The sequence below is a fragment of the Peromyscus leucopus genome, chromosome 12 (genome assembly GCF_004664715.2).
Source record: "Peromyscus leucopus breed LL Stock chromosome 12, UCI_PerLeu_2.1, whole genome shotgun sequence".
Lineage (NCBI taxonomy): Eukaryota > Metazoa > Chordata > Mammalia > Rodentia > Cricetidae > Peromyscus > Peromyscus leucopus.
The window spans coordinates 62,965,406-62,992,907 of record NC_051073.1 but is presented as its reverse complement, the minus strand read 5'-3'; the positions used below and the strand labels follow the sequence as shown (position 1 = coordinate 62,992,907).

Genomic DNA, 27,502 nt, shown 5'->3' with positions numbered 1-27,502 from the left:
GGAGAATCATCCATAGATAAAATGAGTGATTGATAGGGAGAGGGTAGGAGAATCATCCATAAAGCAGGGGTCAGGTGGATTGGGCTTTTGCTCTGAAGGCCTTGAAAACAAGAATTTGTTAAAACTGGGGGACATTCAGGTTTTCTTTTCCTTATTAAACATTTGAATCACCAGCTGGGCATGGTGGTTCACATCCATAATCCCAGCACTCAGGAAGCTTCGACAGGAGGATTGCTATAAACTCAAGGCCAGCCTGTATTACAAAGAGTGCCAAGCCAGCATGAGCAACAGAGTGACATTCTGTCTCAAAAACAAAAACAATACATTGAATCACCAACTTCTCTTGTATTTCTATACCAGTCCTGAAATGCCCACAGAACCGAAGTAATCATTTAAAATGCCATTTATTTTTACACTATGAGAAACTATATCATTCCAGAGGCTGACTACCAATGGCTGCTCACTGACTGTCTCCTATCAGCAGGGCTAATCAACCTCTGGTCTATTGACAGACTCAGTTTTCACATTCCAACAAACTACAATCCAGTCTTACGGGCCTAACAGCTAGTGTGGCTCGGCGAGAGGCTGCATACCTGTGTTCTGACTCATTCTGGGTCAGTACTACTTTAACTTCTTAAAGATTATCACCAAGTAGACATCATTCTTTGCTCCCAAAATTCTACAAAGAACACGGAAGTCCTAGAACCTCTGAGCGCTCAGGTCTACCAATAATGTCCTCTGGACAAAGCTCAAGAACCTCCTTTCCCACGAGAAAGTTCCCCTGAGATACCAAGTGACAAAGAAATGTGGCTCTTCTCCTATGGTATCCCACCCACTCTATGCTTGGTAGATGCTCATTTGGAAGAATGGCAAGCCTTTACCATTTGTACTTACATAGTTAGAGTATGTATGCCTTTTAGTACTCTCTAGCTTAACGATGGAAATATTTTCAGAGAGTTGAGATACTGAATCAACTTGAAGTTAATCCATTAGATGTAAGTAAAGAGACCACCATAGAGAATCAAGTATCTTTTCTCTCTCTCTCTCTCTCTCTCTCTCTCTCTCTCTCTCTCTTCTCTGTCTCTCTCTCTCTCTGTGTGTGTGTGTGTGTGTGTGTGTGTGTGTGTGTGTGTGTGTGTATTTGTACAGGTACACATGGAGATCAGAGTTCAACCTCAGCTGCTGTTCTTTAGGAGTCAGACCCCTTGTGTTTTGGAAACAAGGCCTCTCACTGGGCTCCTGAGGCCTGATGCTCCAGTTAGGCTGGCTGACCAGCAAGCCCCAGAGAATCACTTGTCTCCGTGTCCCAGAGCTGGGACTACAAACACATGCTACCTACCATACCTGGTTTTGTTGTTTGCTTGCTTGTTTTTAACATAGGGACTAGGAACAGAATCCGGGGCCTCACACTGGCAGAGCAACCCCTTCATCTACTGAATTACGTCCCAGACCCTAAAAAGAAGGCAAAGGAATCTACTCTAGCATATCCCTTTCACAAGATGTCATTTATCTAGGATGGATATCATTACTGAGATCACGGTTAGAGGTCAGGCTGTACCAAGGCAAACAATGATTTGATCCCTGAGATGGAGGGTGGGACATGGTACCAACACGATAGAATACCAGAAAAGAACTGAATTTTGATCAGAAAGGCTTTCCAAAGCTATGAGAGAGAGAGAGAGAGAGAGAGAGAGAGAGAGAGAGAGAGAGAGAGAGAGAGAGAGAACTGATCTTAATGTAGACATACTTAAAAAAAAATGTTACCAGTGTTACCTTGGTGATATGAGGGGACTACAAAGGGGAGGAATTATTAGGCTTTTTCTGAGATTAGCAACTAGCAGAGGATCCACAGGGCTGGGAAGGTGGATCAGTGGTTAAGAGCACTTGCAGAGGACTTAAACTCTGCTCCCATGATTCACATGGTGGCTCACAACTGTCTGTGACTCCTATTCCAGGGGATCCAACACCCTCTTCTAGCTTCTGAGGGTACACACACACACACACACACACACACGTAATCACTCATATACATAAAATAAAAAAATAAACAAATTTTTTAAAAAGAAGCAACAATTTGAACCACATTAGCAAACAAGAACTGGAAAGTACCATAAAAGATTTTTAAATACTCAAATGTCAAAAGGTTTCTCGTGCTGAAAGACTCTGACTAGGCAAGCCCCTGGGACTTTCAAAGCCAGAAAACACTTTCTAGAAAGAAATGGTTCCTCCTCTAGGTACAGAAAGACAGAAAATAAAAGAGAAAGAATTATTGATAACACAGAGATAGCAAGAGACTCCCATACTTAACTTGAGTTTAACATTTCTTCATATCTAGCTATATAATTTGTTTTTAATTTTGTAGTATTTAACTTTTAGATTTTGTGATTAAATATTTATGCTGCTTCTTAAATAATATGCTTGTGGAAACAGAACTGACTCTATTGTACAGTCTCTCAACTCGGAGGCATGCAGGAGAACCTAGCCATTGGCCAGCCCTGTTCTAGGAAGAAATAAGCATTATCTCTAGACAGCTTTATAAAAATACCTATTCAACAAATGCCTCACCAATGCTACCAAACTTGAACAGTACTGGAATGACTGAATTTCAATGATAAGCAGATTTAAGAAAAGGCAGGGGAACTCCTTACAGTAGAACTATACCCATGGCTGACAAACAAGCTCCTCAGCATGGAGTTCACATATTCGCCATCAACTTGGTCAACCTAAATACTAACCTTCCTGCTAGAATTCCTGTCTAAATACAACCAAGTCCACTTAGTGTGCTCTATATCACACACATGTCAACTCACGCTGACTTCTGGGACTTTAGTCACCAGATCTCTCCACTTAGAATTCTCTCTTCTCTTGTCACCCGACTGAGGGATTCAGGTTCAGCTCTAGCTGAACTTCTCAGAGATATTAAATAATCTGCTTGACTATGGTTCCTTTGCTGGGATTCCCATATCCTATGCTATCAATAGACCATTCTTCCTCATGAAACTTAAAAATTGCTACCTTGATTACTGCCTGTGGATTGTGCCAATCATGTTGTCAAAGCAGGTTCTGTAATCAATCAGACAAGCGGATGGAACACTTATAGGAAATGATTTTAAAAGAGAAGGGTCAGGTGGGTCATGGTGGCGCACACCTTTAATCCCAGCACTTGAGAGGCAGAGACAGGCAGACCTCCGAGTTTGGGGCCAGCCTGGTCTACAGAGCAAGTTGCAGGACAGCCAGGGCTATACAGAAAAACCCGTGTTGTGGAATATTAGTTTAAAATGTGTTACATTCTTCTATTGTGTGGAATATTTGTTTAATGATGCAAAAATGTGTTTAACTTCGTGAGGCTGTGTTACTTTGCCTGCCTAAAACACCTGATTAGTCTGATAAAGAGTTGAATGGCCAATAGCAAGGCAGGAGAGGGACAGGCTGGGCTGCAAGGTAGAGAGAATAAATAGAAGGAGAAAAAGAAAAAAAGTAGAGGAGCGAGAAAGGGAGAAGGAGAGGAAGACACCAGGGGCCAGCCACACAACCAGCCATGGAGTAAAAAGGAAAGAAACAAGCCAAGCTAAGGCCGGGCATTCATAAGAATAAGTCTCCGTATATTTATATGGTAGCTGGGTGGTAGACGCCCAAAGAGTGAAAAAAAAAATTATAAACCCTGCCTTGTAAAACCAAAATAAATAAATTAATTACGTTAACTAAAAGAGAAAGGTGGCAAAGATGAGGAAGAAGAGGGAAAAAAATCCATCTTGTAGAAGAACTGATAAACGGCCATAAAGAGAAACAGCTGAGGGGTAAAGACTACCGCGAAGCCTTGAGGCATCTAGTACCTGCCATCAGCCGACATGCCTCCCCTCCTGCATTCTGATGGAAGCACTTTCCTCAAAGCTTCAAGGGTACATCTGCAGGCAGGGGAGTAGGGAAAGGGGCAGGGGTGGCGTGTGTTTGCTACAAACTGAACTACACAGTGCAGGGGGCTCAAAATTCACACGATCAGCTGCTTTGCCACCCGTCCTTATGCACTGTCTTATCAAGGTGAAACAGAAAAGCATGGAGGGAACAAACGACGATACATGAAAATGAACGGAGAGGAAGAGAGGGTTGTGACGGAGAAATGGAAAGGAACGGGTCAGGTATGCCGTCTAAAGAGCATCATTTCAAGGATGACTAAGCTCTTCAGGCAAAGAGGAGAGAGGCATTGCAAGGAGCCCACAGAAGCAGCTGAGAGGCTGAGAAAAGTCTAGGTGAAGCTTCAGAGGGACTCAAACTCAAACTGAATACTAGTGTAAGGACTTTGGACTGTATTTTCTTTTTTTCTCTTTAATTGCTGAATTCTATATTACAACTTGACATTCTTCCTAGCTATAAACGGTTTTCACGCAAGTACATACTGTGCTGTGAGTCACATGCCCTCACAACCCACTGCGCTCCCCTTTCCTCCCCCCACTGCCCCCTTTGTGCCCCAGACAGTTTCACTTTGACGTTCATGTCGTCAGTACATCTATGACCGTATGGATCTATAAAGAATAAGAATGAGAGAAAAATGAGAGGCAATGGGACATTTAACCTTCTGAGATGGACTATATGATTGTCCTCAGGAGCGTCCATTTTCCTACAAACAATGTAACTTCTTCACTATGGCTGAAGAAACTCCACTGTATATACAAACTACAGGGGGGGAAGAAATCGCTGAACATCCCTGAGCAAACACTGCAGTGACTTTGTTTCTGAAAAATTAAATAAGCAACAGTATGGAGACTACATTTAGAGAGGACAATTAGTTAAGCAGTTGCTAGAATAATCTCCACTGTGAGATTATGTCTGCAAATGGCCATATGCACCTGCACCTGCCTGGAATTTATGACCTGCTGAAAACGGAACCACTTTCCAGAGGGGAACCACCTTTTCACTTATTTTGGTCAATGAACTTCTACGGAGGCTTCATCCTACCCTAGGATCCATCATTGAAGGCCAACACAGTCCAGGCCCAAGTGAGCACTGTGCTCTACATTTTGACTGTAAGAGCACCAGCCAGTCGGCCCCAGAAAGCCTGCTTTTGCTGGAGTTGCTGGACTGCATCCTTTCTGTTACTGCTGCTGAGATTGCCAGGTTTGGAGTTGCTAAGGTCTCCCTGGAGAAGGTCTCCTTGAGAAGAAAACCAACAAGCCAGGACCCAGCTTAGAGACAGAGGCAAACACCTAACTTTCAGCACCAAGGTTGGGCTGTGCCTAAAAGCAGTTCTATGCTTTGGATTTAAAAAAAAAAAAAAAAAAAAAAAATTTTTTTTTAAAAAAAAAAAAAAAAAAAAAAAAAAAGAACGCTTTCGCACGCTTTATAACTGGAGAAGAGGCTCTGTAGTCAACAAAGACTCAAAAAGCAAAGTACGACAGAAATGTCTCGAAAAAAAAAAAAAAAAAAAAAAAAAAAAAGAATTGAAGGAAATGTCACAGAAGAAGTCATGGACACTTGTGCCTGCGTGGATAAGGAACAAGGGGAAGAGGGAAGTATCCAATTGTACTGTGAGGTTCTGCCTCATTTGACTAAATAGAAAATGCTACAAACTGGGGCTGAGGACACAGAAGGGGAAGGGTTTGGTCCTCTGAGGGTCGGAGTCACTAAAATACACCTTACTATTTAATTCTGACTCTGGGCCACTGCACCAGGAAAACTGAGCCTGGCTAGAGCAGAATTCCTAGCTCTCAAGTAGCCTGCATGGCTGAGTGACGTCTAGGATGACGAAGGAACGACTGATAGGACTACTGTTCTAGCTCACACTTTCAGGAGACAGCTCCCCAACAACCGGCATTTACGGAAACTTTAGGGGAGGATAAATATCATTCTTCTTTTGCTTTTGTTTTTCAAGACAGGGTTCTCTGTGTTACAGCTCCGGCTGTTCTGGAGCTCACTTCTGTAGACCAGGCTGGTCTCGAACTCAGAGATCTGCCTGCCTCTGCCTCTGCATCCTGAGTGCTGAGAGTAAAGGCGTGTGCCACCACCCAGCTGATAAATACCATTCTTAAGCACAGTGGTATTCTGCTATCAGATAGTAACTACATGGAAAACAATGGGGAACCTATTATGTAAGCGCACTTCTAGGATGAAGTTAAGAGCTAGGTCAACACCCCAATCTCCCACGTGCTCAACTTAGCTAGAGGAGCCCTGGAAACAGGAAGAAAAAAAATCACACTGCTGGGAATAATAACCTGTGGACAACACACCTAGCGCATGGAAACTGGAGACTGGACAAAGCAAACAACCGTTTGTACTTCAGTACATACCAGGCATTCTGTGAGGAACCTGACCTCATTATTTTATTGAATCCTTATGATCGTCCAGCAGGGAAGAGCACTGCCTCACTGAGGCAGGGCCCAGTAAGATGACCAAGTCAAGCACACAAGCTAGGCTTCTACTACAGCTTTGGATATAAGAAATGAAAAGAGATGTCTGAAATTTCACTGTGAGGCTCTGGCTGGGTTGACTGAGTGGAAAATGCTATTGACTGAGATAACAACAGAAGAGAAGCTTTGGTGGGTTTAAATTATGCACATTTCACTACAAGTGCTTTCACTGGAAAACTGTATCTCCTTCAAGCTTAAAAACTGCTGCTGTCTCGTCGAGACGGCTTTCTGAACTGTGTGTTGTAGTGACCATAAAAAGGTTATGTTTGCAGTGGCCCGGCCACAATGCCTCAATTCTCACACATAAGGCGTGATTTACCAGTGTCTATCTGCAACACTAAGGAGGCCATCAGTACCATGAAGCTTCATTGAAAACACAATCTGAACTAATCAGCCACCAATAGAGAGTAGCCTTACAACAAGTTTGAGTGAGTGACTGCGTGTGTGTGTGGGGGGGGGGGGGAGCCCATTGCTGAAAATGTTTAAAGTACTCTAGTTAAGAAGCAAGTATAAAAGTGATAATTGACAGAAAAAATATACCTGCAAAGGAGTTGTCCCACCCACCTAGATGACAGGCACAGAACGGTAAAAATTAAAACATTATCATGTACAACTGTCACATTATCATATTGGGCGGCAGCAGAGTAGAGATATTAAAAGTAACTGGGTGTGGTCTCAGTTCTACCCGAGGTCCATGCATAACCACAGGTCACTGATCCCGTCCGTGTTCCTGCTTCCTCATCTGGGAAGTGATAATGTTATAGTAGGTACCTCACAATTGTTAAGACCGTCAATAAGTTAACATCCATAATGCTGTCAAGACCAGGTCTGGCATACAGCAAATAAGTCATGGATAACTAACTAACTAATGAAGCTCCAGCTAAACGGGAAGGAAAACCAAACTTAAATCTGACCCAGCCCGCTCCACATGAGATAGCACAGGAAAATCAAAATAACCCTAAAGCTTGTTTGGCAGCTACAAGGTATCTTTTACATAAAATACTTCACAGACATCTGGAGGAAGAATACATAGCCAAATATACAAAAGCAGAAACTGAAATGTTGAAAAGGGAAGTAAAACATTCAGTTTCATTTGGTATACACCACCCATAGACCTCAGGCGACAACTCCAGCCAGGTTCAATCACCTTGTACAAAAGAAATCAGAGCAGGGATATCTTCACCCAACCAGCTTTCAATTCTCCCTTGAGAATATTGAGGGAAATTATTTTGTTTCTAGTCTTTGGCCCTCACCTGCTCTGGAGAGCATCACTGTATCTGAACCTACTTCTAAGTGTCAAGAAAGACTCCCTTCTGCCATATTTCTGCATGTCTCTGCTCCTGCATCCTCTTAAGAGGTTAAGACCTGCTCCTGTTGTTCTCAGCGCTGCTAGGGATGGAACCCAGGGCCACCTGCACGTTAGGCCAGTGCTCTAGCATGAATTACACTCCCAAATCACACACCAGTTGTTAATGAGGCAAATCCCAAACAGGAGACACATCTCTACAAAGTCTAAATGATCACAGAGCTAAAGCAGCTTTTAAATCCTAATTTGGGCTGGTGACATGGCTCTGTTCATAAAGGTGTTTGCCACCCAGCCTGACAACCTGATTCTAGTCTCAGAATCCACATGGTGGATGGAGAGAACTGCCTCCTCCAAGCTGTCCTCTAACCTCCACACGTGCGTGCGTACACACACACACACACACACACACACACACACACACACACACACACACGGGTGTAATTGTTTAAATTAAAAAAAGAAAATAAATCTTAAAAGCCCCTACTTCTAGAGGCTAGGACTTTCTGACAATAGTTCCACATAAACTTGAACTTGCTTTTAGTTTGCACTGTGGAAAAGAAAGAAGTGAAGGGGTCTCAGATGAAAAGGAAATGACAGAAGTCCTTTCAGGGCAGCGGGGTCTCACTGACAAAGGGCACGCACACAATTTCTGTCCCTTCAGCAAGCCCACACCCAGTGAAATCAGTGGCTTTTCACACACAGGCCCTCCTCTCCTCCTCACCCACGTTCATCCCTTTCTAACCTTGCTGGGCCAATCATAACCTAAAACCTTGGCTCCCAGAAATTCTTACATCACCCTCCTAATGTCGGTCTGGGTTGTCACCACAAGTTTTAAGGCAGGGCACCAACCTTGTCCCCTGCTCTCATCTATAGAGTCTGGCCTATAAAATCTCACTACAGCACCCCAGTCCTTTCTCCCAGACGCTCACTACTCCTCTCTCCTCCAGCAGTCTTGGATCTTGGCTTCCCTGCCTTCTATTCCCGGCCCTAACGAATCAAACCCACCCTCACTCTCCGTCCCTAAACTCTCCTCCCTGTCCTTATACACGCCCTCTTGGAAATTCTTCCCAAACAAGTCACTCGCGGCGGTCGCTCTCAGGTCTGCCGCGCCCCGCACTGCGTGTCACCCCAGCCCTGCCAAGTCTCCCGGTGCTCGCGCGCACCCAGCAGCCCCGGCTGCCAGCCGCTCCCAGCCCACCTGCTCTCCTCCGGCAGGCGCTCCCTGACGCCGCCAAGATCCATTCCCGCGCCCTCCGGACGCATCCGGGACTGCAAGGCCGTCTCCGGGCCGGAGAGAGGCTCCCGGCCGCTTCGGTCGCCAGGGCGCCCGGAGCAACCCTCAGGACAGGGGAGGCACCACGGCTGGTGGGCTCGGAACCCTGCACTACACCCTGGCGGCGTCAGCGCCAAGGACTGCTGCTTCAGCTGCGGTTCTAAGCCCTGCCACCCCCACTTCCGGCTCCAAAGACTACAATTCCCAATAAGCCCTTCGAAGACCGGCCACTCCCGACATGCACTGCCCTATCCAATCCCAGGCTGAGCTAACCAGGGCACACAGACTCTAGCCGCGTGCTAGGCTAGTTTGGCTAGGCGGGGTACCTGGACTGAAAACTCCAGCTGACGATGGTCAGGAATCCGAGGGTTCACTCCTGTCACACTTTATTCTGGAAATCGGACTCTGTTGGAGGTCAAGATAGACAATAAAACTGATATAATTCAAATTCGATTAACTTCACGTCAGTCCATCCTGATTTAACACCTGTTGGAGTTGGGCGACTCCAAGCATTTAAACCAAGAGATCACAAACTGAACCGCAAAAAGAACAGTAGAAAGGCTAGGCTTTGTGGGGAGGTCTCCAGCAGGAGTGATGCCAGGTACAGGTGACTGCTTTATTTTTAAATATTCTTATATGTATATGCATGTGTCTGATTGTATGTTCACGTGCGTGTAAGTGCCCGCAAAGGCACCAGGACAAGGACCCGAACCTGGAACCCAGTCCTCTGCAAGAATGCATCGTTCTCAACCATTGAACCAATTCCCCACCCCGTTCTGGTTTTGTAGCACAGGCTAGCCTTGAATTCAGGATCCTCAGCCTCCCGGGTGCTAATATTGTAAGCATACACCACCAAAGTCAGGCACAGCAGTTTCTGGGATATGAGTTAACAAAGGGGTAAAAGGAGAGGTGGGAAAGACAGACTGAACAGCTCTGACAGACACTAAGAAAAGATGCTGTTTGGGAAGCTGCTGCTTCTTAGTAATCAAAATTGGGGGAAGGCAAGATGGTTCAGTAAGTAAAGATGCTTGCTGCCAAGCCTGACTACTAGAGTTCGAGCCCTAGGCCCCCGTGGTGGAAGGAGAGAGCCAACTCCTGAAAATTATCCTCTGTCCTCCACATGAGTGTTCCTGTACACACAGACACAGACACACACACACACACACACACACACACACACACACACAAATGAAATATAAAAAGTTTCAAAGCAAAGAAGGGGATGAGAAAGAACGATGTGGCATTCTCATGCAAGCAGACCACGTTATGAAACGGCACTTTAAGGAGTTGGAATCTTAGCCATAAGACGGTGAGCTTTATCATGTACGAATGGGGAGATACGGCCGAATCTGCTTACAAAGCTAAGTCTGACGATGTGGAAGGGGATGGAGTGGGTATCACATCAGAAGTAAGAGGAAAGTGGATAGAGGGGATTAGAAAGCCGGCAATGAGTCAGTGGGTGGTGGCAAAGAGTGAAATGAGCTAGTTGCAAGAGACGAGAGAATGGCAGAAATTCTGATCTGGAAAGTTGCAGCCTTTTTCCAAGAAGGGAGTCTCACCTTAGCTGTAACTGAATGTTGACAAATGGACATTGGGACCTCGGGTTGCCAGGTACTAGAGTTTTGTTTTTTTTTTTTCCAAAACAAGCTAGGATCTGCCCTTTAAGGTATAATTAACTGCATTTCTAAATGCTGGCAGACTACTGTCCAGACCAAGGGAAGCTTGTCTCTAGGCTGAAGGTGGCCCTTTGGTTGCTAATTTACAGGCCCAGACCTATGCTAGAGCAGGGGCTGGAAGAATAAGGTTAAGAGTACAACAATATTAAGGTAAGAGAATCAGCATTATTTTGTGATGGGCCGGATACAGCAAATGAAGGTAGAGAAGAAAGCAAGGACAACTCCATTAAAACTAAGGACTGTTAAAAATAACGCAGCTTCTAAGGAGTCTCTAATTTGGGGATATAGCTCAGTTGGCAGGCTGTTGCAGAATATTTGATCACACTGTAACCCCGAGATTGCGTTATTTACTGGGAAAACCTGTTTCTAGTTGTCGTGTGGCTCAGCTCTAGCGCACACCTTTAATCCAGAAGCTTTCTGCTTGACTATTGTAAACAGGACTAAATAAAGTCAGCCACAGGTCAAGAGGCAGAGCCAGCAACCAGTTGACAGGAAGTGAACATAGGATTATTAAGAAAAAACCATAGAGAGTAAGGGGGAGTCAGGAGCATGGATAGAGAGACGCAGAGGGAGTAGAAGGGAGGGACATTCAGTTGGAGGGTCTAGTTTGAGACAGTGTAGGAGAAAGAGGCTTCTGGGATCTCAGTGGCGTAGAAGAAGCAGGAGGATTGTGAGCTGAGCTATATAGTAAGATCCTGTCTCAAAAGAATTAATAATTAAAATAAAAAATAAGTATTGACAAAGTCTTTCAAATTAAATACAATAACATATTTAATAAAGATGATACAAAATGGCTAGATCCATTTACCTCAGAATGCAATTCCAGGGCTGGAGAGATGGCTCAGAGATTAAGAGCACATACTGTTCGTCCAGAGGATCTGAGTGAAGGAACTCTAGCTAGCCCTGCCCGGGCAAACATGTCTCTGGCAGGCCTTGCCCTTCTCCCCCATTCCTTCTGCCTTACTGAGAACCATTAGATTACATTCCTAAAGCTAGCACCAAGGTCTCTTTCCTTATTTGGCCACTTCCTCCTCCTGAGGCTGACTACCAAGGCCCAGTAATCAAAGCAAGCATTGACATCTAGCAATCAAAAGCCCCCTTTGGCTCACCTAATTAACATACCCAGTTAAAATGAACAACATCCTAACACAGGGGTTTCCCCTTCTACCTTTGTAAACTGCCATTTGCCTGTGGGCCACATCTGTCTCCTCTCTATCCAGAGGCAGTCCTGTGTCCCCTCTCCCTTGTTCCCTCCCCTTCTCCCTTGTCCTCTAGCTCCGGTCTTTGTCTCTCATTCCCTGCTCTTTGGCCCTTTGGGACAAATAAGTCTCCTTTGCGCTGAGAACTTGGTGTCTTGGGTTGAGCAGACACCAGTCTCTTCACTGAGTTTGGTTCCCAGCACCCACATCAGATGACTCACAACTGCCTGTAACTCCAGCTCAAAGATATCCAACACCCTCTTCTGGCCTCTGCAGGCACTACATTTGCACGCACGCACACACGCACGCACGCTGTGGAATAATCCTTTAATACACTGTGAAGATGTTTTGCTCTCATTGGTTTAAAAAAGAGCCAACTGGCCAATAGCTAGGCAGAAAGAGGTGAGGCCGGACAGCCAGACTGAAAGTGTGTAGGGAAGAAGGAGGGTGGAGTCAACAGCCAGAAGCAGAGGAAGCAGGAGATGAACATGTGCTGAAAAAAGGTACCACCAAGTGATAGAGCGTAGATAAGAAATGTGGGTTAATTGAAGTTGAAACAGCTAGTCAGTAATAAGCCTAAGCTATCAGCTGAGCATTTATAATTAATAATAAGCCTCTGTTTTGTTATTTGGGAAGCCAACAGTCCCAACGAAAAAAACTCCGCCTACATATATACACATAATTAAAAAAAAATAAAAAAGAAATACAAATCCATCTACCATGTTAATATAATTTTAAAATAACCATTTGATTATCTCACTTGATACAGCAAAAGCATTAAATAGAGTTCAACATTCATAATTAAAACTCAACAAACCAGGCACAGATGGGAACTTCATTATCCTAATAAAGAACATCTTTTAAAAATGTGATACTTAACAAAAAGCATCCAAAAAAAATCCATCCTAGTTAAGGAATAATTGGGACAGTGAGATGACTCAGTAAACGAAGGTGCTTGCCCCCAAGCCTGACCTAGGTTTGATCTCCAGGACCCACATGGTCGAAAGAGAACCAAATCCAGCAAGTCCTCCTCTCATTTCCACACATACACATTAAAATGCATGAAATGTAGCAGAGGGAGAGGGAGGGGGAGGGGGGAGAGAGGAAAAGAACCGCCCCCAAATTGAAATGTTTTCCCTCTGGGATTGAGAGCAAGGTAAAGCCATTCAGCTGCACTACTAATTAAGGCATGGTACTGGAGTCCCTGGTGCAATACGGACAAGTAAAAAACATACAGGTTCGAAACAACTACACTAAGTGAATTTTTTTTTCAGTTATTCTAAAAATATGGTATGAGCCCATTCATATAAAAGGCTAAAAAACTGCAAACTTATCAACAGTGGCAGAAACCAAATCAGTGCCCCCCCCCAGGTAGCAGGTGAGGGGAAGAATTACATAAGAGCATAAGAAAACCTTTACAAGTGATTGACATATTTATTATTCGGGTTACGGTGATATTTTCACAGGTATCTGTTCTGTGCACCTCTATACACTGTATACTTTAAACAAGTGTTCTTTTATTGGCTATCAATTATATCTCAAAAAAATCGAGGGGAAAGGAAATCTAGAAGGTACACTAAACAAAACACAGCAAAGGGGTTGTGAGGATTGTGAACTGCTGAGCTACACAGTAAGACCTTGTCTCAAAAAAAAAAAAAAAAAAAAAAACTTCAGTTGGCCAGGCGGGTGCATGGGGACTGGAGTTCCATCTCCAGCACCCACCTGAAAAGCCAGGTGTGGTGGCACGCAAAGGCAGGTAGTTTCCTGGGGCTTGTGCCAGCCAGTCTAACATAACTGATGAGACCATGAAACCTGTCTCAAGCGGGAAGAGGGAGGGGTGGGAACCATACAGATATGGTGTACTCAAGTATGAAATCCTCAAATGAACAACCATAAAACCAAGTTGGACAGCTCCCGAGGAAGGACACCAGAGATCGATCTCTGGCCTCCATACCCAGGCAGCACCTGTGCACACACAAAGACAACGGACTGTAGAAATCCTCTAGGTGCTCAGAAAATACTTCTTGCTCTGCAAGCTGAGCAAAAGTAAGAGATCCATCCATATCATTACTGTTTATCTTCTGAGCCTATTACAATGTCTGGTTCTCAAACCCTACCCACACATGTGTGCACATACTCACACCCCACACACTAAACACACACATACATATATCATCTTAAATACTAATCAGATATATTGCTGTTTATCTGAAACGTGATATATCATGTCCTTGCTTATCTGAAATCCACATTTAATTGGCCCTCTATTTTCTCTGGCCATACAAGATGTTGTCTTATGTATACTGTATGAAATCAAGCCTCTACAGAGGGTGGCTGCTTGAATTCTATTTATTTGGACTTGGAGGAGGATTCTAAACTGCTCCACTCCAGGCAAAGATACATGCTACAGCCAACCAGTGCCTCACTCACACAGGTCCTCAGAAAGGACCCTTTGCTTTGCAAGCTGTGTGAAGACAAGGGCTGCATTCATATTGTTTACCTCTTACCCCTGAGCCTATTACAGCACCTGGTGCACAGTGAACATATGATTAACTGAATAGCTAACGCTCATGCACCTAGAAAATGCACAGTCGATCTTTTAACTCCAGCTTTGTACCTGGCTGAAAAACACCTCAGTCAGCTGTTTTTTTTTTTTTTTTTTTTTTTTTTTTTTGTGTGTGTGTGTGTGTGTGTGTGTGTACAGTTGTGACAGGAAAGGCACTGAGGCAGGAGCAATGAGGCAGCTGCTCACATCTACAGTCAGGAAGCAGAAATAGACAAAAGGCTAAGCTCAGCTCACAGCGCGGTGCCGCCCATATTCAGTGTGAGCCTCCTACCTCAATTAACTCAGTTTAGAAACCTCCTCATAGAATTGCCCAAAGGTTTATCTCCTAGGCAGTTCTAGACCCTGTCAAGCTGACAAGTAGTACTAAATGTCACATAGCCAGAACTAAGACGTTATTAATATCTAATATTATATCATAACTTTTATTATTTTCTTTCAATATGAACCCTAAAAATAATGTAAAATTAAAAATGTAAAGTCCTGACTATAATCCTGGAAATACAATTTATTTTATTTTCTCTGCTTTTTTGTTGTTTCTTGTTTTTTTTTTTTTTTTTTTTTTTTTTTTTTTTTTTTTTTGAGACAGGGTTTCTCTGTGTAACAGCTCTAGCTGTCCTAGATCTCGCTCTGTAGACCAGGCTGGCCTGGAATTCACAGAGATCCACCTGCCTTTGCCTCCCAAGTGCTGGGATTAAAGGTGTGTGTACCACCACCCAGCACAATTTATTAGTATGATATGAGAGAGGTACAATTGAGATTCAGAGAGTTTAAATATTTACCTTAAGTAACAGAGCTTATGGGAATCAAATTCACATCTGTAACTCCAAAGTCAGTTTAAAGACTTTTATAGTCAGTTTGACTCTACCATCTACTTGATTTGGATTGATTACTTCTAAATCTAGAGTTTACGGTAATGTTTGCACCGGTAGAACACTTCTCTCATCACAACTTCATATTTAAACTTTAAATGATACACATGTATAAAGTCAAATTCTTCACAAAAAGAGCAGCAAGTATTAATGACTATGTGTAGCATGTGGAAATACTGGTGCCCTCATATGCTGTTGTTTGGACTGTTTATAATACAGGTGCTATGAAAAACAATCTGCCAGTTCCTTAGAAGTGTGCTAGGTGGTGGTGGTGCATACCTGTAATCCCAGCATTCAGGAGGCAGAGGCAGGCAGATCTCTGAGTTTGAGGCCAGCCTGGTCTACAGAGTGAGTTCCATGACAGCCAGGGCTACACAGAGAAACCCTGTCTCAAAAGAAAAGAAAAAAAAAAGTTGAAGTGCTATTGTATGATCTAGCAATCTCTATCTTTCTGTGAAATAATCCTTTCGTACACTGTGAATATGAATTATTCTCACTGGCTTAATAAAGAACCAACCGACCAACAGCTAGGCAAGAAGAGGTTAGGCAGGAGAGCCAGGCTGAAAGGACACTAGGAAGAAGAAAGGCGGGGTCACGAGTCAGCAGAGGAAGCAGGAGATGAACATGCTTGCTGCAAAAGGGTACTACCACATGGTAGAGCGCAGATAAGAAATATGGGCTAATTTTAGTTGAAAGCCCTAGTTAGTAACAAGCCTAAGCTGCTGGCTGATCATTTATAATTAATAATAAGTCTCCATGTCATTTATTGGGGAGCCAGAGATCCCAACGAAAAACTTTGCCTACAATATCTAGTATATGTCTAAGAAATGAGAACGTATGTCCACGCACAACTCATAAATGAATGTTCATAGCATACTATTTATAATAACCAAAAAGTGAAAATAGTGAAACTGTCTATCAACTAACAAATGGATAAAGAAAATGAGGTACATCCATGGGATGGAAAACTATTCAAGCATTAAAAGGAGTGAGGGCTGGGCTCATTGTTAAAAAATAAACAAACATAGAAAACCTTGATCAGTGAAAGAAGCTAGACACAAAAGATCATATATCATATGATCCCATTTTTATGAATGAGCAAATCTATAGAGGCAGAAAGCAGATTTATGATTGAAAATGCTATTTTTGTTGTGCTTGTGTGTGACCTATCTACTGACATAATATTACCGTAATGCTCCACCTTCATATCTTTTGAAATCTGGAGAGTCTCTGAATCTCTGAAACCTTAGTCCTTGGGGAAACTTGAAATTCCAAACAAAACAAGAAGGAGTCCTTGATGAGATACCAAGGAACATTCTAGAGAACTAGAAGATCTGGAATCAGGCTTCAGTGGTGAGAGAAGACTGGGACATAAGGCAGTTCTTACTAGATTGGTGCAGGAAAGATTTTCTACATTGGGATATTTGTTATCTGTCCTATACCTAAAATTTAAAAAAAAAAATCCAAAGTCTAAATATACCCATTTTATTATATCAAATACGTGCTACCAAATTTTTCTAAATGCATTCCCTTTCTTATATAAGATTAGAGACAAGCTGGCTTAGTGGGCAAGGGTGCTTGATGCCAAGCCTGACCATTTGAATCGTATCCCTACATGTAAAAGAGAAAATGGACACCCACAAGCTGTCCTTCGATGTGCCCTGTCACATGTGCTCACACACACAGACACGCAAATAAGATAAGTAAATAAATGTAAACAATTTCCAGGCTGGGCATGGTAGTGGACATTTGGACTAAGAAGGCAGAGGCAGGTAGATCTTTGTGAGTAAGAGACCGGCCTGATTCACTACATAGGGAGCTCCAGGCCAGTCAGGGCTGCCTATGAGACACTGCCGTTAAGAGGAAAATGGGAACAGTCTACAGCTCTCTGTAGTTGACTCCTACGAATGAGCAGAGCGTGCACAAGTTATAACTAATGACAGAGGGCTAATGCAGAAAGAGATGCCTTATGCTTAGAGGATCTTAGAACTGTAAAGTCTTTTTCTTTTCTTTTCTTTCTTGAGACAGTGTTTCTCTGTGTAGCCCTGGCTGTTCAAGAACTCATTCTGTAGACCAGGCTGGCCTCAAACTCAGAGCTGCGCCTGCATTTGCCTCCCAAGTGCTGGGATTCAAGGCATACCACCCGCAACTAACTCAGAACTGTAAAGAATCTTAAGATAACTTAGGAAAGCATAGGCACTTTCTTGTTTTGAAGATGACTAAGGCCTATAGAATTTCATAAGGTAATATATCCAATGACAGAAAGAAATGGTAAATGCACTACTCAGTAAATCAGGAATCTTGGTAACTTTTTTGTTTAGTTGGTTTTTGTTTTGTTGTTTTGAGACAGTCTCACTATGTAGCCCTGGTCAGGCTGGAATTCACAGAGAGTCACCTGCCTCTGCCTCCTGAGTGCTAAGATCAAAGGCATTTTCCAACATGTCTGGCCCCATCCACATTCTTTGCAATCTAGCTTCGCTAGTTGCTAGCAGTTCAAAGGAGGTGGGGGTTGGAGATTAGAATAGCAAACTCAAGAATCTTGTGCCAAGAGCATCAGACTATTCTTCTTGACATACCAGATTCTCCTGTTGGACCTCGCTGAGCTCAAACCTTTCATTATTAGTTTCCTGTATGCCTTGATAGCTGTACACTATGTTAACTGACTACATGGGAAAGAAAACCAACTTGCCTTTTGTTGTTGTTTTGAGACAGGCTCTCTTTACCTACTCCTGACTATCCTGGAACTCACTATATAGATCCATCAGGCTTCCAACTCACAGAAATTAGTCAGTCTCTGCCTCCAGAGTGCTGGGATTAAAGGTGTTGGATATCACACCTGGCCCAACTTGACTTTTGAGAAAAAGAAATTGCATTTCTCAAACTCTTAAAAGAAAATTTTGTTTCCTCGAGGTAAGACTACTGTAGCTCATCAAACACACACACACACACACACACACACACACACATACACACACACACACACACACACATCATGGTTCTTTGCTTTTGGCTGGAAACATAACTTGGGATGGCTTTTGGGTTTAACCATACTACAAATGTAGTTTTATTTTTAAGATTGATCAATAACTGTCACAATCTTCACTAGAAAGGGCAGATGTGATATAACTAGGTTTCAGCTGGTAAAGTAAAAAAAAGTTAGAAAATACGATACTTATAAATGCCATTGTGCACAATAAGAGATATTTTAAGTTATGGGAGCCCCAAGGAAAAAATAGTAAAATGTGTCACGGCTGTTGAATTTGCAAACCACATGGCATTGTGACATTACTAAATTAAACCTAGGCTACTGTGGATTTTAGATACTTTGGGTCACCACAAAGCTCTGGCTCAGGTCTCTCTACTAAAAAAATTTAGGAAGTGAAGAAAATGGTGGCAGAGATTTCTACAAGGACAGAACACTTGACGCTATTTTTTTCCTTAGATGAAAATGAGATTGTTCTGAGCTGTTGGAGGTGGGAGGGATGGAATACCATGCATGCTTCCACGCAAATGCGCAGTGAGAGAAATGAAGTAAAAAGGTGAGAACATAACAGTTTGCAAATGGGAAACGAGTTATTAAGCAGGAATGCAAACATCAAGTTTTCATTCATAAAGACGATTAGGGAAAAAATACATATGTTCCTTTTGAAACTCACTTGAATAATAGGAAAATGCAACTAAATAAACAGAAGTACTTACCCTCCCAAGGGAAGATGAGGTCTTACTAAGGTGGCTAGTACCGTGCCAAATGTTTATAGAGTGCCGATTGAGAGGCGGTGCAGATACATTAGCATTTACTTTTATTGTTAAGGTGACGCAAGAACTGTCACTGCAGCTTTTGATAATCGGACGTGGCTACTCAGAGGGGGGTCTGTCCAGCCTCCGGAGGCTGCATTGCAGAGGGGCGTGCGGAGCCTTTCCGCAGCAAGAGCCCCCCCCCCCCCCCCGAGAACCCAGCAGGGCCAGGCTAAGTGTTTTAGGCTGGGTTTCGGAGGCGCTGGGGTCCAGCCGCGGCCACTGGTGCGGAACGTCCCGGCGCTAGGACAGCGGCTCCCCCGCGGCGGCGGGCGATCGAGGCTGCGGCTCCGGAGCGGAGGAGCCCCAGGCCGGCAAGGGCCGCTAGGGGCCAGTTCCGCGTGGGCCGCTCTGGCCCTCGGCTCGTCTCGGTAGCCCCCCCCCTCTCCCCTCCCGCCGCCGCGGGTGGGCGGGCGAGGACGCAGGCGGCGCGCGTGCGCGCTCCGCGCTGCAGCTAGTCTGCGTGCGTGAGTGGGAGGCGGAGGAGGGCCTGCGACTCCGGCCTTCCCGGCTGCCTGCTTCCGACGCCGCATCTCCAGCCATGAACCGGTTCGGCGCCCGGCTGGTGGGAGCCACGGCGACCCCGCCGCCGCCGCCGAAAGCCCGCAGCAACGAGAACCTGGACAAAATCGATATGTCCCTGGGTGAGGGGGGCCGGGGCGGCCGCGTCGCGGTGGGGGGAGGGGGCGGGGAGGCGCGGGTGGGGGAAGGGGCGGTTGGCCGCGGTGGCCGGTCGGGGTTGGTCGCGCGTGGGCGGAACCGGTGGGGACCCCCGCACCCCCCCCTCCCCCGAGGTGGGGCGGGAGACACCCCCCGCGTGCCCACCCCGCGCGGGGTAGGGAGGGGGCCGGGGCGAGGACCGGTCGGGCCGCGGGGCTCCCCCCGCAGGGTCGGCGGGTGCTGTCCTTTCCCCACGCGGGACGCGGGCTCTCGGGCCACGGTTTCCCTTGGGCGTGTGCGCACCCACCCCGAGCCTCGGCCTTTTCCTTAGGAGGGGTCTTCAGCCCCGGCTAGGGCTGCGACCGGCTAAAGCCGGCGGCGGCGGCGGCGAGGAGGGTTTGCCTGGCGTGACTGCCCAGACAGGCGCCGCCGGGAACCGGCGATTTCCAACCGGCGCTCCCCTGGGAACGCCGGGCTTTGGGGACGCGGTCCCGGCACGGGCGCTCGCTCTGAGCATCGTTCAGCGAGGACCGTATTGCTCGTGTTGGATCAGGTGTTGACTGAAGCACGTTCCCTAGCCGGGTTTCAAAGTTAGCTAGTTGGGGGCGGGGAGGGAGAGACGTACGCAGATTGCCGATCTGTCAGAGAAGGAGAGGGGTCCAGCACACATAAAAAGGATGCCGTGGTTGCTGCTGATTTTTTTTTTTTTTAAAAAAAAAGCATGATGATTAGTTTTTATTTTCGTAAAAAAATTCAGATCCAACACTACGAAGGCTGTTTGTTTGGCTTAGCAGGTACAAAAGTAATTACATTTTTTTTTTTTTTGTAGCACCAAGTTATAGCATTGGATGAAGTCAGTGCTCCCTGTTTTTTTTCTCTTTCCGGGTGTTTTCTCTCCACCACCACCCCCTTTGATATATTAAAAAAAACAACAACAAAATCCCCCCCCCCAAAAAAAAAAAAAACAAAAACCTTACTACTGAATTCAGGTGTGACCTTTTTTCTGAGGATGGTATTTAGGGTAATACTGTGCCTGGAAACAGTCTTTTGCTTGCTAGTTCTTTACATTCGTGTTATCTCTTCTGTTAATTTGCAAAGTTTTTGATACGCAGTTGAGAACTCTTTCTTGGTTTCTAGGGTTGCCTCAAGTCAGAACCTAATGTTTGAATTAGAAAATTAATAGGAATATGTTTGGCCTCTAGTCTGATGCCACTGCTGATGAGTAATGAACTCCAGAAAAAATGAGGATAGCTTTGTAGCGAAAGCCATGAATCCGTATAACAAAGGTTGGATGCTTACAGGCTGCTAGGCAATGGACTAAACATTTAATACACACTTAATTTCCTAATAACCTCACAAGTGTTGTGCTCCTAGTGATAGGTAATCTAGAGCCATACTATTTCAGGGGACCCTGCTTCTGACACTTCTAACTGCGTGACTATGGACAAATTACTTGTTAGTGCTTGTCTAAAAAGGTGGTGGTGGGGGCTAGAGAGATCGCTCACTGGTTAACAGTATGTTCTGTTCTTGCAGAGACCCGAAGTTTGGTTCCCAGCACAGACTTTTGGCAGCTTGGCTCACAACTTCCTGCCACTCCAGTTCCAGGGATCCCATTCTCTCTTTTGGCATCCCTAGATCCCGTGCTCACATGCACAGACGCACAATCGTACACACATAATTAAAAATAAAAGTCTAAGAAAGGTGATAGTGATGACCTAGAGCTAGCTGGGCTCTGCTGCCATTGGTTCACCAGGCTTTTGCCCACTGAGCCATCTTGTGTTTTTAGTGTGTGGATGTGCATGCAGGTGCTCTGTGTGTGGATGCCAGAAGTTGGCATCTGGTGTCAGTCTCTGTCTACCTTTATGAGGCAGGGTCTTTTACTGAGCTCAAAGTGCATCCATCTGGCTCACCTGGCTGGCCAGCATGTATCAGGGGTCCCATGTCTGCTTCTGCACTGCTGGGATTACAGACGTGTGTACATTTTACCGACTGAGCCACCCTCTAGCCCCTTTTGTGTGTATTTTGTTTCATAATTAGGACATCAATTAAAGAGGGCTGATTCTTTATTTAAGTAGAAAAAAGGTGCTGTGAAAAGCTGAGATACAGCTGTCTTTTCCTCAAGAGTACGTCCGTCTGCCAGGTGCTTTTTTTTTTAGTGAGAATCTTAGAGATTTGTGATGAAGAGATGATTAGTCTTACAGGTCTGCAGAAGTTTGAGGGAATGTAGCTGGGTTTGATGAGACACACCTTTAATCCCATCAGAGAAGCTGAGGCAGGCAGATCTCTGAGTTTGTGGCCAGCCTAGTCTATATAGCAAGTTCCAGGCCAGCCAGGGCTGCATAGTGAGACACTCCCTCCCCCTCCAAAAAAAAAAAAAAAAAAAAACTAGTTTTCTTTCTTTTCTTTTTTCTTTCTTTCTTTCTTTTTTTCTTTTGGTGGCTCTACTGGATTTATATATGAGAACTTATGTAGAGTATCTACTGTTAACTAGTAACTGACATTGGCTTAGTTTCTTAATTTAAAAATTAATATTGTAACCCTTTTTTCATAGGATTGTTGTGAGAATAATTGAATACACAACAATTATCTCAGAGACACATGTACAGTGCCCTGGAAGAAATGTTTCCTTTTGTTAAAAAAAATGATTTATGTGTATGAGTGTTTTGCCTACAGATGTCTGTGCACCACGTGAGTGCCTAGTGCCTGTGGGAACCAGAAGATCCTCTGGAACTTGAGTTGTAGCCTATTATAAGCTGCCATGTGATCTCTGAGAATTAAACCAGGGTTTTCTGGAAGAGCAGCAGCAAGTGCTCTTAACTGCTGACCCATTCTCCAGCCCCAGAAGAAATTTTATAAAGTAGTTCATTGTAATGGATCTTTTTTCTTGTAGTACTTACCCTGTATACTCATTGGGTAAGAGAGGCCATTTTCTTCTTTCCTATCAGAAGATTTTATCTGAGGACTTAGATAATAAAATGTTTTTCTATTTTTAATTTTTAGTTGTGGCAAGAATTGTGTTATACACCAGTAATCTAGCATTCAGCACTCTGGAAGATGAGGCAGGAAGATCATGAGTTTGAGGCTAACCTGGGCTACAAGTGAGACCTTGTCTCAAATTAATTTCAGCTATATTTACATTGTATATGCTCTGTGTAAAAACTATCCTGGTATGCTGAGCAATGTGGCACATGCTTCTAATCCCAGCACTTGGAGCTAGAGTGAGATAAGAGTTCCAAGCCAGTCTGGTCTGTGACTTCAAGGACAGCCAGGGATATATAGTGGGACCTTATCTCAAAAACAACAACAAAATTACCCTAGTAGTCAAAACCAACACCACCTTTGCCCTAATCTCCTGACCAGATTCATTGTTTGGGTATATTCTCAAAGCTTTGAGGTTGTAGATGTCTACTGGAAAGTAAATAGTCACCTATTAAGGGAAAACAATGTTTCCTGTTTTCCTCTTAATGAGAATTTAATAAGTTCATATATATATAGGTGATATTTATGAAACCTTTTGTTTTAAACCTAATGTTAGGGTTTAAATTAGTGTCTCCCAAAAGGCTCCTATGTTGAAGACTTAGTTCCCCAGCTGGTGGAGCTACTGAGAAGAGATTGAGTCACGAAGGCAGTGATGCCCTAGCTGGATTAGACATTGATAAGTTCATAACTGGGTCATTTAGGAAGGGCATGGAGGGGAAAGTTGACTGCCTCCTGACATCCAGGAAAAGGAGAAGGCGGCCCTACCCTTCAAAGGAACACTGTTAGTAACCTGATTCCCCCTATGGTAATAAACTTGGGCCATCAGGCCTGGAGGTAGGTGCCTTTATTTCTGGAGCCCTCTCCCTGGCACCAGATAGTTTTTGAATGAGTATATTGTTGGCTTCTGGTAGCCTTTGGCACTTAACAAATAAGAACTTGAAATACCTTTAGTTTTCTCATCTTTACATTGTTCACTGTAGTATTAACACAGTGTGGTGTTTATGAATTATTCTGAGGTGGTTTTGGAAATAATGAAGCTTATAGAATTAGAGAGGTCAGAATAGAAAGAAGTAATTATGAATGACTTTGCTAGAGAAGAACAGAACCATAATACCATACCTTTATGATGATACTTGTTAATTTTGCTTGCTATTTGCATGCCTGTTTTCATAAATAATTTAAACTATTGAGAATGGGGTTTGTCTTAAACTTCGTTTCCTTTATGGTAGACTTACACATGAATTAATTGCATAAAGTGTACTCAATATGTAGTCAAAGCTGTCCTTTGAACTCTGATTTTCCTGCTTCTGCCTCCTTTTGCTAAGATTACAGGCATGTGCCACCATGCCCAACAGCAAGAGTATATATTTTGTTGTTGTTTGTAGTACTGGGATTTGAACCCAAGGCCTTATATGTTCTAGGCAAGCACTTGTACTGAGCTGAATCTACCTGCTGTCTGTCTCCTCGGCAGAACTTATTAGCTGGTAGATAACTTTTGTCTGTTGATTGGAACTTTACTAGAGAAACTTTTCTCAAGCACTTCATCAGGTCAAATGGCTGGTTGAAGCTTAGAATGAAGGAAGAGGATTGGGGTCTAGGTAGCCTAAGCTATATAGTAAGTTCAAACCCAGCCTTGGCTCCATACTCAGGCTGTCTGAAAAAGCTAAGATAGTAATAATGGAGACTAAGTCTGGGGATATAGAAGAAATCTATTGACTATAAAATGAGACTGAGCAGTTTATTCATTGCGTTAAAATGAAAATAATTATGGCATTACCTCTTTTGTAGATGATATTATCAAACTGAATAGAAAGGAAGGAAAGAAGCAAAATTTTCCAAGACTAAATAGAAGACTTCAGCAAAGTGGTTCCCGGCAGTTCAGGATGAGAGTGCGGTGGGGGACCCAGCAGAATTCCGGTAAGTTGTGAAATGCTGTGATTTACAGGTTCATAATGTAATATGTTCAGCATAGACTTAAAACCTGGAAGGAATACACCAGTACCACGTTGTGATTTTTATTTACTTTCAGGTTTTTTTTTAAAGTTCTTTAAACTTGATAAAAAAAAAAAATTATTTCCTAAAATAGCTGATAATTGATTGATCCTTAAAACACTAAGTTGTGCCGGGCGGTGGTGGCGCACGCCTTTAATCCCAGCACTCGGAGGCAGGGCCAGGCGGATCTCTGTGAGTTCGAGGCCAGCCTGGGCTACCAAGTGAGTCCCAAGAAAGGCGCAAAGCTACACAGAGAAACCCTGTCTCGAAAAATAAAATAATAAAAAAAAAAAAAACACTAAGTTGTTTAAAAGTAATCTCAGTTTATAGATAGTTTAAATTAGATTGAGAGTTTAGAATTGCCAGTGATTATATATGGCATCAGATCCTGTTTCTCTTCCCCAGTGACAGTCTGATGGATAACTAACTGACTCCAGCTTGAACTTGTTCAGTGAAAGAGCATGCTGCACCACATGATAACGTACTCTATTGTGAGACAGTTCTATTTACTAGAGAATTCTCAGTTTGAATTAAAGCTTGTCTATCTAAGTATAGCAGGAAGCAAACTCACTTTGTAAAGGAAAATCCTTTACTATGTAGAGACTGCTGTTCTACCAAAAATATTACCTGCAGATTTATGTATTTAGTTAGAGGCAGAGTCTCAATGAGTAGCCATGGCTAGCTCTGTAGACCAGGCTGGCCTCCAAATCACAGAAACCACCTGCCCCTGCTTCCAAGTACTGAGATTAAAGGTGTGCATCACCTTGCCCAGCTTTCCTCCAGACTCTGTATCTTATCATCCAAGAACTTCGTTTGTGACTTTCCCAAAGGTGGCACTAAACGGACTGCTGTAGGTGTAATTAGGTAACGTACATGTAGTTATTTTTGGTAATCTGACAGCTGCTTTACCTATAAGCATTTTGTTCTAAAATAGATTGGGAGCAATAATTCACAAACATTATAAATTAACTTTTTAGCAACTACACTAGCGTCATAGAATAAACCTTTCTTCAAATAAAAAGAAATTTTAAATCTTTTTCACATAATAAAACTTTTCTGGAAGCTACATCTGCAGTGGTATCAATGATTGCAGACACAGTCGAGGGAGGGACAGAAGGCTTCTGCACAACACCTGCCTCTCAGCCTCCACCCCCTCAAAAAAAGGGGGGGGGACAGCCTAAACAACAGGAACCCATGACAGGAACTCTTAGGAAGTGTGACAGGGATGCTGAGGGTGGCTCCCCACAGTGGATAGCTTCTGGTGGGGGAGCAGGAGAGGGCCAACTCAGCTCCACTAAAGGGGCAGGCTCCAGTGAGTGCATGGGTAACACAGAGGGGACTTGTTTTTAAATACATTTATTAGTACTATTTTTAAATTTTGGGAGGGCACAGTGGGGGAATGGACATGGAAGGAGTGGAAATGAGAGCGATCAGGATGTAGGATGTGAAATTCCCAAAGAACCAATATAAATGTTTTTAAAAGATCAAATAAAACAGGGTAACAATGGATTACTGCTTGGGGGAGGGGGGAAGGGGTAGAATAAGAGAATCTGTTTTGACATTTTCCACAATGAAAATAGATGGAATTTTAAAATAACCTTGCCAAATTAATCAACTGTTAATTTTGTATTCTGTATTTTGAAAAGCAAAAAGTAATCTTCAGTTTGAGTATAACTTATATGTTTAACAGGTAATATAACAGCATGTATTCAAAAATACGTATACTTTACTAAGACTGGAACCTACAAGAAACTTAATGTTCTTTAATAATTTTTTAAAGATTTGTTTTTATTTTTAATTATATATAGGGTGTGTGCATGTGAGTGCAGTTGCTGATGGAAGTCAGGCATTGGAGACCCTGGAGCTGGAGTTACGTGTGGGTGTGAGCCACCTGACTTGGGTTCTGGGAACTGAATTGAGTCCTCTGAAAGAGCAGCAAGTGCTCTTACAGCTGAACCATATCTTCAGCCTCTAGTAATTTTTTAAATAGCTGAATCTAGTTTGTATATTTTGTGATAGATATTTAGTTGTTAGAAATAAACATGTAATTCTATTGATTTTATATTAAAGATTGCTTTACAAATGTTATTCAATATGCCATATTTAATGTACCATAATATATGTTTATACATTTTGTTTTGAAGTAATCATTTAGAGTTCAGAGTAGCCAGAAGTAGAATTTATTAGTACTTCATATATCTGATAAATGGTTTGAACTGCCTGGTTCTGGAAATGCATAAAGATACAGTCTTTTACTTTCAGGAGTTAATTTCTAGTGACAACTTAGAGAAGACAGAGTTTAAAAATGTCATAGGTGGGCCTGGCAATTCATACCTGTAATCTCAGCATTTGGGAGGCAGGGATAGGAGGCTTGCTGCAAGGTATATGTAGTGAGACTGTTTTGAAAAACATCAGCCAACATTGGGACAAGATGATCGGAGATAAGGGGAGGCTGGCTCAGCAGTAAAGAGAACTGACTGCTCTTCCAGAGGACCTAGGTTGGATTGCCAGTACTCACATGGTGGCTCACAACTGTCTGTAACTACAATCCCAGGGCAACCAACACCATCTTGAGGTAAATGATATCTAGGGGAAGCTTAGCAACTCCTAAGGTTGAGGTTGCTCTGGGTTAGGCTCTCTGCTGATGTGCTAGCTTAAAATAGAACAGCTGCTGCTGCTACTGGATTCTTAATATCCAATTGGCCTTGAAGAGTTTAGATTTCCACCTAAGGTATCAGTAATGGCATTAATTTAAGAGGAGAATAACAAAGTAGATGACCATTGGC

General features: G+C 43.5%; 2 protein-coding genes across 3 annotated transcripts in view; one reads left to right on the top strand and one right to left on the bottom strand.

Moving 5' to 3' along the window:
* The window catches only part of Rubcn (rubicon autophagy regulator), a 53,781-nt gene extending 44,621 nt beyond the window's left edge, over nt 1-9,160 (bottom strand). Inside the window, 1 exon segment of the mRNA XM_028860062.2 lies at nt 8,906-9,160. Within this exon segment, the coding sequence (XP_028715895.1) occupies nt 8,906-8,970 (65 nt within the window). The 5' untranslated portion in view covers nt 8,971-9,160.
* A 10,369-nt stretch (nt 9,161-19,529) lies between these two features.
* Nucleotides 19,530-27,502, top strand: part of Fyttd1 (forty-two-three domain containing 1) — a 30,179-nt gene continuing 22,206 nt past the window's right edge. The window contains exons 1-2 of one of the 2 annotated variants that reach the window (XM_028860063.2): nt 19,530-19,729; nt 24,513-24,641. In XM_028860063.2, coding sequence (XP_028715896.1) covers nt 19,627-19,729; nt 24,513-24,641 — 232 coding nt within the window. In that variant the 5' untranslated portion in view covers nt 19,530-19,626. Of the gene's footprint in view, nt 19,730-20,433; nt 20,540-24,512; nt 24,642-27,502 lie in introns of those variants that run through there. The other variant, XM_037209790.1, reaches the window with a different exon arrangement.